At 34.6% G+C, this 14,952-nt stretch overlaps 1 protein-coding gene across 2 annotated transcripts in view; it reads right to left on the bottom strand.

Annotated features, from left to right (window-relative positions):
• The window catches only part of LOC110103644 (preprotein translocase subunit SCY2, chloroplastic), a 30,535-nt gene extending 22,162 nt beyond the window's left edge, over nt 1-8,373 (bottom strand). For both annotated transcript variants that reach the window (XM_028694575.1, XM_020832439.2), the window contains exons 1-7: nt 8,171-8,373; nt 7,505-8,002; nt 7,052-7,140; nt 6,138-6,217; nt 5,936-6,025; nt 4,104-4,195; nt 3,864-3,947 (exon numbers count right to left, since the gene is read on the bottom strand). In XM_028694575.1, the coding sequence (XP_028550408.1) occupies nt 3,864-3,947; nt 4,104-4,195; nt 5,936-6,025; nt 6,138-6,217; nt 7,052-7,140; nt 7,505-8,002; nt 8,171-8,246 (1,009 nt within the window). In that variant the 5' untranslated portion in view covers nt 8,247-8,373. The remainder of the gene's footprint in view (nt 1-3,863; nt 3,948-4,103; nt 4,196-5,935; nt 6,026-6,137; nt 6,218-7,051; nt 7,141-7,504; nt 8,003-8,170) is intronic.
• Between the last annotated feature and the right edge of the window lie 6,579 nt (nt 8,374-14,952).

The following is a 14,952-nucleotide window of genomic DNA, read 5'->3' as shown; positions in this document are numbered from 1 at the left end:
GTTAATTATCCCTTGTGGTAACGAGAGAGAATTTTCTATTCAAGTTACTCATTAGAAGCTATATACTTAGTGCATAATAAAAGCAATTTAATTTAAAATTCATAAATTCGCATTCAAACTTAGAATGGATAATGTGGGGAATGATGACAAACTTGATCAAAATCTCATGATTGTCTTGTCTCGGGTTATCAAGGACCTCGGTGTACTTAACTAGTGGAGCCGTGGAGGTAGTCAACCAACCGAACTAAAAATCCTGATCGAGAATCATGGGATGTTTAATCCAAAGGAATCTTGTAGACCTATTTGTCAAAAGAGATAAATTTAGGCCAACCTTAGCTAATAGAGTTTTTGTGTCATATCAAGTGCACCATGATTCATTACTCAAGAGTTTTTATCTATTGAGAACTTACGGGCACTCATCATTATCGCAATTTAATAGTATCACTTTACAGTGAAACTACCTAATCAAAGGGCTCTCGTAATAGCCATTTATCTATAGTGTCATTCGACGTCAAAACCACCAGTTAGAGAATAATTGCACATCATTACTAGCTAAAAATCATTTTAGAATGAATCGTAGTAATAAGCTCAACGAAACATTTGCTCATTATGAGCATATTATATTCTCAAATTTATTACACTCGCTAAAAGGCCACAGAGAATGGATGAATCTTGCTTTAAGTTTGTAAGCGGTAAATTTCATTTGAACATTTTTAAATATTTGTATTTTTGTCTAGACGTGCTGCTCCTCCCTGGTTAATAAAACCATCATCAGGGTGTTAATATTTTATTTTATTATTTGACCCTAGCCAAATCTACCCATTTGCTAATATAGATAATCAAGTTCGAATATTAACTAAGAGCTACCATATGAGCGGTGACCTAAAGAATTTGCATTTTGTAGTTGTATGCTAATACAGGAAAATAAGATTTATGGTGCATTATTTGACACTTATAGTTTTAAGATGAATCAAATTTAGATTCATTCTTTATTTTAAGCCGCACATCATTCTTGAAACAAAAATTTAGGAGCATGATGTAGTTGGTTAATGCACATGCAAGTGATTTTGACTTTGACACATTTTTCTATTATATGCACGTATTTCGATGCACCTATGTAATGTACTTGCACATTTAGCGATGCATTTACATAGCATTCGCACACTTTTCAATATAGCTTTTCGGTGCACCTACATGACGCACTTGAACACTTTTTGTCCGTTTGTATAGATGTTAGTATGATTTTTAATGTACGTGCATGCTTTTTATTGTTATTATGTGCACTTTCACGCTTCTCAATGCATTTTCATAATATACTAACATATTTTTTAATGTATTTACTAGACAATAGCAACCACAGAAGATAAATATCTAGTGTGGGGTGTGACGTGACAGAAGACAAAAATGGGCTATAGTTGACACGAAGGAGGCTAAAGATGATAAGACAACGAGTGAACCAAAGTGGGGTTTAAAAAATATTCTAAGGATAATTAGGGTGCAAATGGCAAAAGCTTAGCAAGTTAGCATAAAACTATAGCACAAAAAAATCGATCAAAAATAGGGAGAGAGATCGTGCCTTGGTCACGTGTGTGGGAAATTAGTGGAGTGGTGCAAGGATTGAGAGCATGATGGATAGGCAAGCAAGCGTTGGAGGATATGAAGGTACTGCAAAGAGTTATAGAAGGTGGTGTTGGCAATTCAAGTGGGAAAATCTCAGTTAGAAGAAAAAAGAAGCAGCAAGGCAATGGAGCCAACTTCTTTGACCCTATAAAAGAATCCTTCATAGGCAAGCTTGAGAGGTTTAAACAATTGTTAAATTGTGGAACCTATTTTTTCTCTATGATGAAAATGCACAATGCATACTTAGCTATGATTTTTTCATTGTGTGAATTTTGAAAATTTTATTGTAATTTTTGGTTACCCTATATTGTCTTTTTAAGATGACAGGATGTTATCCATTGCTGTATTTGAACACCTATTACCCAACAATAACCGCAAGAGCTAGCGCAATAGCATACAATGGAAGAGCAACCTGGAGGTATTGGAGGTTGCTTCTAAGGAAGTTTAGGAGAGAGAAAAGCCAAAGAGGAGGAGATGAGGGGTGGTTACTATTACGCCGGCCCAGGAGGGGCCGGCTGGACCGGTCCAGCCCGGACCGGTCCAGCCCGGACCGGTCCACTGTTACTCCAGGCGGAAAAAACAGAGGGGCAGCGGGATTTAGAGGAGGGCCACGTTGGCTTGGGTGATCTTATGAGGGAAAATTTTGAATGTTGGGGGCTGTTTTAGGAAGTTTATTATTGCCCTTTGTGTTTATTTAGGGGATTGGGAGGAACTGATTCCTCATCTTGAATTTGAATTTGTAATTTGAGATCTAGGTTTTGTTTTGGGCTCTTGGCATCGCTGGAGATTGTGGAGAGTACGTTCTTCCTCTCGAATCGAAGAACAATTGTATCTTGATTATTTTGCTTTAAGTTCTAGTGAAATACAAGCCTCTACTTGAGTTTTTCTCTCCGATTTCCCTATTTCCAGCTGTTTTCCTGCTGTTTTAGTGCTGTGGACAGCAGTTGGCTGCTGAATTTTTACTGGTTTGGGTTAGGAAACTTGTGAATACAAGTATTTTCTATCAATTACCTGAAGAAGAGGTCGGTAAAGTCACATGGAGAACTAAGCAAGAGAAGTTGGAAGCTGCAAGAAAAACTTACGAGTAAAGGATTGCAATAAGGGAGAAGAAGAAAGAGAGATACAACGGAGGCCTTGAGAGCTCAATATTTTATTTAATCCATCAATTTAGTGCCTTAATACAGGACAATTTGGCTTCATTTGAAATAACTTATGCTTTTCCATGCATTTCTCAAAAACTTTAAAAAGCTACTTTCTCAACTATAATTTTTTATTTCTGTTTTCGCAAAAATAGTTTTTTAAAGCATTTTTTGAGGGGAAAAAAGAAACAATTTGTACGACTCTTTCATCCAAAGAGACCTTATTTTTTGCTAACAGCATATCCTACCACAAAAGTAATCCAAAATGAAGCCAAAAACCCCAGTTAATAGAGCTCATAATACATTCTAAAAATGCATTAATTTTTCAAGAAAGAAAATGCAACAACAACATCAAGCCTTTGTCCCACTAGGTGGGGTCGGCTACATGTATATGAAATATTTACAAAAATATTAAAATTAAATCAATAGATGCTTAAATTTTAATATACAAAAGACTATGACAATCATGCTCGTATTGCATCAAGCATTGAATCATCGCCCACTTATAATCAAGTTGCATAATAAACAAATATTAAGCAAAGATGCCATTTTCAAATTGCTCCTAAAATAGCTAGTTTCATTTTAATTTTAGCCCCTCTAACCATGAAGGTATGAAAGTACTGTGGAAGTACATAATATGATTGTACTTCCAATATTGCAACAATTAATGATATTTTAACCTGAAATCACTTTATAAAGTTGGGCTTCAAGTTCTTCCAGCACTAATGTGCCTCCTTTAGAGGCTCCAGCAGTTCAAATTCCTATTCCATCTTGAATTAACTTTAAGCCTGTTGTTATTCCCAATGGGGCATCTTCTCAATTAAAATGATTAACTAGTTTTGAGCCTTCGAATAATACCAGGAGTGGGAATAAGAATAGCTGAAAACTTTAAACAAAAAGGAAGAAAAAAAAGTATAAACTAGTTAGTTATGGGATTGTATGTGCAGAATAAAACTAAAAATGAAAGAGATGCAATTTTAGTGTAGCTTGTATTAATTGGGATGCATTGCTTTTTAATAGTATTATAACCTCTTCACTCAAAGAAGAAAGAAGAAAAATTTTAAAATTATGTGATTGAAAAAGGAAATCAACAATAGGGCTAACCTGAAAAATGAGAAAACATCTTGAACAGTGTCTCCGTATATCCAGTTAGTATCCCAGCGCATATTATCAAGGAAGACCCATGACCTAGAAAGTGAATGAAAGTATCAAATATAAAAGGGGCATTCATTCAATCAATGTAGCACTAGATGAAGAAAGCCCATAACATAGGCAGATAAGGACAGGCTAGAATATATAAGTAGAATAAATGACAATTTTAAAAATAAAAATAAAATAAAATACCAAATCCAGACTCTGAGATAGTGTCAGAAATCCATGTCATGGACATTGCACCAATCACCAACAAGAAGCTTGTGATCACAACGTGCTTGAACCTGGCATCAGATAATGAATACTACGAGAGCTTCCGACAATAGAAATAAATTTATGCATAGAAATGACCATTGAGATAAAAGTTTAATGTTGTTGTTAATGTAATGACCATTCGTAGATAATATACAAGTACTAAACCCATTGCAAAACGATCATAAGAGTGTTAAAAGAATGAACTAGGCTACACTGCTGAAAGCTAAATGTTTCAAAAGGAAATGCACGATTTTCAGTTTTTTTATATTCAAGTTAAGAGAAAAACGAAGATCTTCGTATGATATTTATTAATTTAGAGAAAGCATACGATAAAGTTCCATAAGAAGTGCCATGGAAAGTTCTAAAAAAGAAAGGGATTAATAATGCTTATATTTAAGACATTAGGGATATGTATTTTGCAGTTATTACTTGTGTTCAAACACAAGATGGTTTGACTAAGTATTTTTCAATTTCAGTTGGATTATATCAAGGATCAACCTTAAGCCCATGTCTTTTTTCTTTAGTCATGGATGTTCATACTAGATATTTGCAAGAAGATGTTCACTGGTGTATGCTTTTTGCTAACGATATTCTTCTTGTTGATAAGACTAAAGAGGGAATTGAAGGTAAACTTGAATTATGGAGGTCAAACTCAGAGTCTAAAGATTTTTGTTTGAGTAGATCTAAAATCGAATACATGGAGTGCAATTTAAGTAGTAATTGATCTAGTGGGGGTTTGTGACTTTGAGCGATCAAGCCATTAATAAGAGTACACATTTTAGATATCTTGGGTCTATTGTTCATAATGATGGTGAAATAGATGGGATACTATTAGACTATTAATAGAATTCAAGTTTGATGGATGAAGTGGAGGAATGCATCAGGCTTGTGGTGTAATAGAAAAGTACCACTCAAACTTAAAAAGAAAATTCTATAAAATGGAGATTAGACTTGCAATTTTTATGATATAAAATGTTGGCCATTAAAAGAGAAGCATAATATTAAGTGTTGCAGAGATGATGATCCTCAGGTGGATGAGTGGCTTTACTCTTAGAGACAGGATAAGAAATGAGCATATACGTGAAAAGGTTGGAGTAGCTTCAGTGGCGGATAAGATTAGAGAGATTTGCCTTAGATGGTTTGGTCACATAAAATGACGGCCTTCCAATGACCTGATTAGGAGAGTAGATGTATTAGATTTAACCTATGTTAAAAAAGGTAGAGATAGAGGTAGAGGTAGAGGTAGAGGTAGACCTAAAAAGACTTGGTTAGAAAACATTAGAAATGATCTTTCTTTATTAGATCTAAATGAGAATTCGACTCTTAACCGGACACAATGGAGAAAAAGGATTCATGTAGTCGAGCCCACATAATGGGATAAAGGCTTAATGTTGTTGTTGTTGTTGGGTATAAGTTCAAACTATGTGGCTGAAAACGTTGACTTTCTGCACCATCATGGCAAACCTTTAAAATTTTAATTCAATAACAAATGCAAGGAGCTGCTATTTCATATTTGGCAAATGGAATTTCCTTGAACTACAACACAGCCTGATCAAACAGATAAGTTTGAAAAGTAATTGCTTCAATTGCAATTCTGCTACATGGCCATCCCTAAAGGCTAAGTATGAGCCTGTTTATTTGGTAAAGCCTAAGGAATGAAGGATTTTTTGGATTTACTTCCTGCTTTATGGAGCATTAGATTACACAAATAGCCAAGCATACTGACTAACAGGTTAAGGAACACGTTGACATTTGATAAATTTCTCTACCTTTGGCTCGCAGCATAAATTGAATATTGAAGTGAGTAGCAAGAAACAATAACTGCCTCCAGCACCGCAAACCCTAGTGAAGCCCACCATCTAACATCAATAAGCGAAATCATTTAGTTATCAGTGTGACACAAAGCTAGAATACTTTGTAGTTTTCAGAATCAGATAAGTCTCACTGCTTGAGAACTAAAACTAGACACACATATAGCCTTTGATCTTCTCATGACCATCTAAACCTTCCTTTCGCAGCCTCACAAGTGATGGCAAAATATGGCAAAGAACCTGTAACAATAATAACTAAGTCTTAATACAGAAAGCAAACAGTGCAGAAACAAGACCATATGAGCTAAAGAGATTTTTCCTCCTAATTTAACACGTTCCTGTATTGTTCCCAACTCAAGTATAAGATTGACTGTGATCTATTAAGTGGATAGAGAAAAAAAACAGAAATTCTCCAGAAACTATATTTACCACTGAATAATAAGTATTGCCAACCCCAAGTAGTTGGGATAAAGAACTAATCCTCAGAGTATTTAAAAATTCTAGAAGAGGAGGTATAACATATGACAAATTCATTCTTTGTACTTTTCCGTTCCACAAAAGCAGAAAAAACACAATTGATGGTGCAAAACTGGGAGAGGTAGTGAGAGGGGGTTGCACGGCGATAACAAAGGTAAGACAACATGCATGATGCATGCACCATTTTCTTTTGGGTTTCATTTCAAAGAGTTAAATATTGACAAGAATGCAATTTGAATAGCCATCTAAGTCAAAAGCTCAAAATGGTTAAAAATTGGAGCTTAGAAACCAAGAAACATCTCAGCTTCATGGCACATATTTTAAATTAAACCATGCATAATTCGATTAAAGCATTACTAATATTTATGGATTATCACCCAGTAATCAGTATATTATAAGAACAAAGTTCATTCTCAATTGATTTATGCCGTAAAAAACTTGTTCAATCAAATGAGACTGTAGTAATACTCGTCATATGAACAAGGAGTATAAAGGATCACTCGAAACAAGGTCACAAGTTTGCTATATTTCAATACATAATCCTGCCAATAAGATAAGAATAACATAAATCATTTAAAAAGATAGGAATACTCGAACCTGCATCAAAATGGAGGCTGCAATCTGAGGACTAATCCCCAGCTGGAAAAGTGACAGCTTTAGCTCAGCTGAAAAATCACCAAGTTCATCTGGGAAAAAATGGTGCATGATTTACACCAATTTTGAATATTTTCAGGCATAGATGCTTGAAACACGAGCTAAAAAACATAAAGCCCTAAAGGCTACCAGATATGAACTTGATACAATGTAAACTTCCTTCAGCACAAAGTTCACAGGCATTGAAAATTTTAAAAAATTAAGTTACTAAAAAAAACAATAGATGCTAATCAAAATCACTGTTTGCAATGAAATACTTTCTATAGTTCACCCACCGTGCATCTTAGGGTATGTCTAAGACTGAAAAAGCACACGAAATGTTATTTAACAGATATTCACAAATAAGGCAGCAATTAAATAAACATGCACCACTAACAATATGTTGGTAGAACAAACCAGTTGATCCAGAAGCAAAGCTCATGTAGTCCTGAGGCATCAACCTCCTATCAAATCCAGGCAGAGGGATAAAGTAACCCACCCGACTGACCACAATCAGCAAGGCAGTCACGAACAACCTCCGCCTTATCTCGCTCTTGAAGAAGGAGTCAGCCATATTATCCACCACACTTCCAATCCTAACAAAATTCAAAAATCTGTTTTTGTACTTCCCGGGCGTAGGAGCCAAGGATTCAGCCACAGATTCCTCGTCTCGCACCACAACCGATCTCTTTTCACTGCCTGAACCCACTATGAGCGTCTGGGGATGGGACAGCTCAAAGCCGACTGAATCAGCATTAATAAACTTTCTCGGTGACCGGCTAAAACAATGCACACGGTTCCGGCGGAATAAGTGCTGAAAGGTGGTCGTAGCAAGCGAAATTCTTTGTCTCGGATGATGATGTAATCTAGGATACGATAGGGAAAGGCTTGCCTCCTTGTACAATAAGCGATGACCTGATCCAATAACACAATCAACAGATCAAAATTAGCATTTCCAGCAGTTTTCTCTTCTATTTGTCGTTTTATTTTTTTTTAGAAAACGAGTTTAAGATCTATTAGGGTTTAGGGTTTAAGATCTATTAGGGTTTAGGGGGACAGGCAATTTAGCAATCGAGAACTCACCTCCTCGAAGTGGAAATGGCTTCTGGTGGAATTGAAAGATAGATGTATAGAGGGGGCTTAAAGTGGCCGCGTCCATGGCAAAGCCGAAAGCTCGACGAACTTGGATAGACGAAGAGACGTTTTGGAACGGTGATAACCTCCGGCGGAGTGGAGTAGTAATTTAGCATAACTAAAATCTGCATATAATGTTACTCCGGTCCAGGAATTTTAATTAGGTCCGGACGGACACCTGACGTAGTTTTATATTCGTATGTAAATATCATCGCTCTTACTTTTTAATTTTTATTGTGCGGTCCGACGATTCAATTCGGATCGGAATTCAATATTGTTATGTATTAGCTGATTTGTACAGATCAGTGTATTGCTAGGTTTTGATCAGTATTGCTCGGTAACGAGAAATACCTTTCTGTCAAGATCAATAACTAGCAATACTGAGCAAAACCCCGGTTTTGCTAGATATTGCTCAGTATTGCTCGGTATTGGTTTTGACAGAGCGGTATTTCTTGTTATTATCAAGCAATATCTAGCAATACCGAGCAATACCTAGCAAAACACGAACATAGCAATACCGGATTTTCAGTCCGGGTCGGGTCGTCGGGCCGCGCGGTAAAGAGTAAGAGCACGTGGTGACATTTTATTGGCGTCCGGATGTAGAGCTACGTCAAGTGTCCGGACCTAATAAAAATTCCCGGTCCAGGGTGTGTGAACGAGTACAGTGGAGCCCGAGCCTAGCATGATCAAGCTTGGCTCACATATTTTGTTAAGTGGCTCGAGGTCGAACTCGGCTTTAATTCGAACTCGATTTGAACTCAACTCGAGTTTTAAATTTGAGCTTTAACTCGACTAGTGAACTCGAACCTCAAGCTCGAGCTCGATTAAACCGCTATAGCTCGGCTCGATTGCAAGCTCGATCATAAGGAAATTTTTATTATATGTTGGTTTAAAATTCATGTCATTTTGAATATTAAGTGGATTGCTCCATCCCTCATGGGTGACCACCTAAAAAGTTCTCATATTGTACACCTTTTTTAACCAGAATTCTCATAACTAGCATACTAGTTTCTTACTTTTTTTTTTAATTAAAAAAAAAAAAGTGGATAGCTCCATCTCTCTTTTTATTGGGAAAAAAAAAATCTAAGCATATTCATTGACTAATAACAAAAATTAAATAAGGGATAAAAGTTTTAAATAGCAAAGTTTATGAAATTTTCCTAAAACAAAAGAAACAGCAGGTGATATGACTAACAACTTGTAGTAAAATTCTCAATAGAAAGTATAGAAGTGGGGCACAAATTATCTTTGTTACATCAATATAAAGAGTTTCCCACCTAACATAAAAATATGAAAAATAGAGGGTACACAAACCAATTCCAAAGCAATAAGAAGGAAATTTTGTGCATCACGGCAGAATTTTAATTGTTCAAATAAGAACTACAAAATAATATGAAATGACACGTAACAAGTATCAACGATAGGCATCACAAAATTCTTTCAACAAACATATGTATACAAAACGAAACCGGACAAAAATATATAAATTGAGTCATCAGAAAATTATGAAGTCCGCCAAAAAAAGTTCACTTTTCCAAGCCTCCAAAAATTTTTTATTATGTTTGTTGTCAATTTGCAAATGATAAAAATAAAGGTTATCTCCTTTGCATTAAATCATTTGAATGCAACTTTGATTAGAAAAATATTGAATAAGATGTAATTTATCTTGAAAATGATTTTTATTAGACGTTAATGGTATCTTAATTCTTTCATCCGCCTCCTCTTCCTGCAAAGGATATATATCACAATATGTTATTAATAAAATAATAATTAAAAAAACATTAAAGCATAACAAAACAATGCATTTGTCTTGTCCTTCAATCAATAGAGGGCACAAACCTAATATGACCCGTATATCAAAGCTTGTATCATTTCAACACCCCAATTTAGAGTGATAAGTCTCTCTCTCTCTCTCTCTCTCTCTCTCTCTCTCTCTCTCTCTCTCTCTCTAAATATATAGATTTTGAAACAACTATATTAATAGAAATTCATACAATGTCTACAACCAATCTAAATAATATGAGGTATTTCATTTGATTGTTTTTCTACCATGTAATAACATCGAATGTTCTGCCAGCTGGACAAATATTTAGACCAACTTCTAGATATTTATCTAAATATGACTTTGCAGGTTTCTTACTCATTTTTTTCATATACATAAGTTGTGAAATCATGCCACCCACTATATTTATTGATCCACCTTCTTAACCCCTTCTTGAATTGCTACTTTTCCCTATTGAAGTCACTCTCCCCAATCTAAATGTGTCACGTGCCCCTTTAATTTCTTGGTCAAAATATGTGACATATTCCTCATATAATTCATATAACAATGCACAAACATATAAAACATTTTTTCCACACTTATATATATAAATCATGGGATATGCAAATTATATAACAAGAAATTTCATCCTTGGATCCAAGCAGCACCAAATGCTATCAAAAGATTGCATTTGCCTCGATATTTATCAAAATTGTCTTTTATTTTTATAATCGTGTCTCTAATAAGTTGATCAAGAGATACCGATAACATTTTTTATGTTGCATATTTGAGAGAAAACTAAATTTGAAATAGAATATTTAGTACATGAAATAATGTTTATTACATCATTAAAAAAAACCAAGAACATCACAAACCTTCTCTATATTATTTCATTCATTTTTTGTAGGGCATTTATGATAATATACCTTCCTCTCACTATATGAATAGAATGTCCCCATCAACTTAAGAGGTATAGTAAGCATGTTGTAGGCTGAATTCCTCCGTGTTAGACAATCCATAACTAGTCTTATAGTTTGCAATTACAACTGTTGAACAACATTAGCAAATCAAATTATTTCGTCATCAAACATTTTCTTAGTCAGGCATGAATCTTGAGGCATATTTGAAGTGGAAACTTTCAAAATTAAATTCATGATCATATGAACTCTAATTTAGCATATTTATATTTGAACTGAACGTCTCAACGAGATGAACCCAATGACACCAAAATTGATCAATTAGAAGCTTAAGAATATTAATTGGGTAACAAAATGATATGCAAATATGACATACTTATAATCGAATAAAGCAGCTCGGTGAAATCAATCCAACGAGCTCAATACTACTTAATTCTAACATCATTAAGACACTTAAATGCTTGAAAAAAGCTCTATAATAAAGAGAATCAATATGGGTCGTTGGATTAAGCACTCCAAAATTGTTACAAATCTTCTCCATATTTACAAAGTATGTTACTATAAAAATATATAAATATACATTCTCTCTCTATATGATGGAAGACCTTTATTAAAGAGGCTTGGATCTTGGAGAGATCAAGATGGCTTTAAGGTTTGAAGAATCTCAAAGCTCTACATAGACATCACAGCCGACGAACCCTCATCGTTTAGCCATCACCTTCGGACTTTCACCAGCTGAACATTGTTAGACGTCCACCTAGCTGCCATAAGACCTCCGCAAACCACGGTCCTCAAGGCACTGTTTCCCCAACTATAGTTTCTCTTCAACCTCCATCGCCTTATTATTGTCCCTTCAACCTCTTTTGTTCAACTACAGTCCCATCAACCTCTATCTCCTAACCCATTGACCTCCATCTCCTGACTACGGCCTTTGAACCATCATCACTCGGTTATGATCCCTCTAACCTCAGTCTCCCAACTACTATTCCCCTAACCTATGTAGCCAGTCGGCTACGATCCTTAAACCACCGTCATCCAACTATGATCCTTCCGACATCGATCGCTATCCAACTACGATCCTCCCACCACCGTCACCCGACTATGATCCCTCTGACCACCATTTCATACTATTATGGTCCCACCGACCTCGGTTGCCCATCGACTATTATCCTTCCAATCTCAGTCACCTAACAATAACCACCTTTAAATGACAATGGTCCCTCCGACCTTCGTCATCTACCAACTATGGTCCTTCCGACTTGTCACCCAATACAAGTCCCTTCAACCTTTGTCACCCAACTATTGGCCCTCCAACTTTTGTCATCGGACACTGGTCCCTTTGACCTATGTTGCTTGATTATGGTCCCTCAGACCACAATTACCCACCGACTATGATCCTTTTTATCATTGTTGTCAAACTATAGTCTCATTAACCTTTGTCACTCAACTAAGGTCATTGAACCTCCTTTCTTTCGATCTTTGTCACCTCCTATAGTTCTTTAACCTTAGTTGTCTGATTGTGATTCTTCTGACTTTGATTGCCCTCAAACTATGTTCCTTCAGACCTTCATCATCATTCGATTATGGTCCTTCTGACCTCTATGACCTGCCGACTACGATCCCTTCGACCTTTATCATCTAACAACAGTCCCTCCGACCTTGGTTGTTCTACTACAATCCCTTTGACCTCCATAGCTAGCTTAGTATGGTACTTCTTATTTCTGTCATTCACTGACTATAGTCCCTCCTACCTCTATCGCCTGACTACGATCCCCGACCTTCGTAGCCCCGATTACAATCCTACGGGCCAAAGGAACATGCCAATGTTACCAAGAGAACAACTTTTATGTCATTGGATTCTTCCAACTTCAATTATATAATTTGCTTTATATGATGTATATTAGCTATATTGAGCCAACATGGTCCCCTGAGGATAGGCATTATTTGTAATCAATGATAAACACTAGTGGAATCATTTCAACTAAGTAAGATCCCATAAGTTTTTCCTTTTCAAGGTTTTCTATATAAAAATTATAATGTCCCTTATGATTCTTGCACCCCTCTCTCTTATATGTATATGTATTGGATCTTCGTATAAAACTAAGACGTTAAACTCTCTATTCTTCTACCATTGTGAATGTTCCAACATGTGATAATTTTATTTATGCATGTGACATTTAATTGATTGAATACAAATAAATTGGGTTCCATTACATGAATTAGATATTGGTCACATCTATTAAGAACAAAAAATTTAATAATATAAGTAATGAGAAAATTATAAATGCTTTCAAAACCAAAAGACTAAAAATTTTCTATGAGTTAAGTGATTGGGAAATTATTGCTCTTCTTTTATAGGTGAGAAGGGTATTTTCTAGTTATTAAGAAATATATCATGGGATCTTCTTTTATAGTGATAAAGTGTCAGTGGTTGGTAGATTATAATTGGGCAACAATGTTCAAAAGGATCATAGTTGGACAATGATGTTCGTGAGGAACATAGTCGGGCATGATGGTCGGGAGATTGTTACCGAGTAATTATGCTAATGAGATTATAGTCAAGTGATGATTGTCAACTGGAGATAGCAGTCAAGTGATGCTAATCGAGAGACCGTAGTTAGGATATAGTAATTGACATAGTTCGACAGCTATAGTTGGGCAACAATTGTCAAGAGACCTAGTTCGACTACTATAATTGAGCAATGATGGTCTGATGATGATGATATGGTGGAGCAATGAGAATTTTCAAACCTCCAAGCTACCTTCTATTTCTCCTCATTCAGGTTCCCCTTCAATCCTTCATAAAGGATAATGGAGATTTATTTATAAATTTTTAGAGCGAAATTCTTCTTAAAAATAGTCAGAATCCAAAAAATCTCAATTGAATGACTCATATTAACTCCGTTAGCCATAAATCATTTTTTCATCATTTAAGTGGTTTAACGATGTAAGAAATACGAGTTATTGGGCTTATTAGATAAGTCTTGTTAAGATGTTTTATTCAATTATAAGCACTCAATATTTGTATTTCATTTGGTCATCTAAATAATATTTTGAAGTTTTTAACTATGCATCAAGTACTTAATATTGGCTTATTTGAACCTGGACTTGAACGCTTTTGATGTTGATGGATTCATCTCATCAAGACATTCAATCCAACTATCAATTTGTCAAAATTAGAGTTCAAATGACCTTGAATTTAATTCAATAAATTTCTAACAAAAAAATTTCATCAAAATCAAGTAAATTTTTTAGTGACATATCAATCCATATTCATTCATATCAAATTTATATTTCACTTAATCTGATTTATGCTCAACTCAATCCAAATTTAATTTTTAAATATGTTGGGCTCATTAACCAGCTCTTTAACCTCAATCCTAACAAGAAAAAATGAAAATTTTAGCGATCTTTTATCTCCAAATCAAATATATAGCCCTACCAATAGTAAATTTTTCTCATATCTTTTGAAAAAGATACAGCAGATGAATTTTTCTATTTACAATGTAGTTCTGGTAGTACAACCCACTAAATAAAATTTTCAGTCAATATCCCTATTTGTTTCGAAAATAATTAGGATAAATTTTAAACAGCTTATTTTAATAAAGAATTATAGGAGAAATTCAAATATTAATTTAGGGTGTGTTTTGCTACAAATTTTTATAAAGTTAATTATAAAGTTATTAGGAAGAAAATAATTTTTTTTTTTAAATTTAGTATAAAATGTAGCTTCTTAGCATAAGAAAATTCTTGAAAATAATGATAAATTAGTGGTCAAATATAAATTGTCGTTGCAGTCTAAAAATTAAAATAATTGGATGCTATCTCAAACAAAACTTTATGTAATTAGATTTCCATTTAGAGAAAACGAAAAAAAAAGTTTTTCCCATTAAAACAAATAATTTTTTAGTTTTCTTATGAAAATAGAAAACATAATTTGTGTTTTCAGATTTTTTAAAGATTTTATGACAAATTTAGAATAGATTTTTTTATTTGTTAAAAATTAAATAAAATTTTATTTTATTTATATATTTCTAATATTTATAACTTTT

The sequence above is a fragment of the Dendrobium catenatum genome, unplaced genomic scaffold (assembly GCF_001605985.2).
Source record: "Dendrobium catenatum unplaced genomic scaffold, ASM160598v2 fragScaff_scaffold_506, whole genome shotgun sequence".
NCBI lineage: Eukaryota > Viridiplantae > Streptophyta > Magnoliopsida > Asparagales > Orchidaceae > Dendrobium > Dendrobium catenatum.
This window is presented reverse-complemented; position numbering and strand designations above follow the sequence as displayed.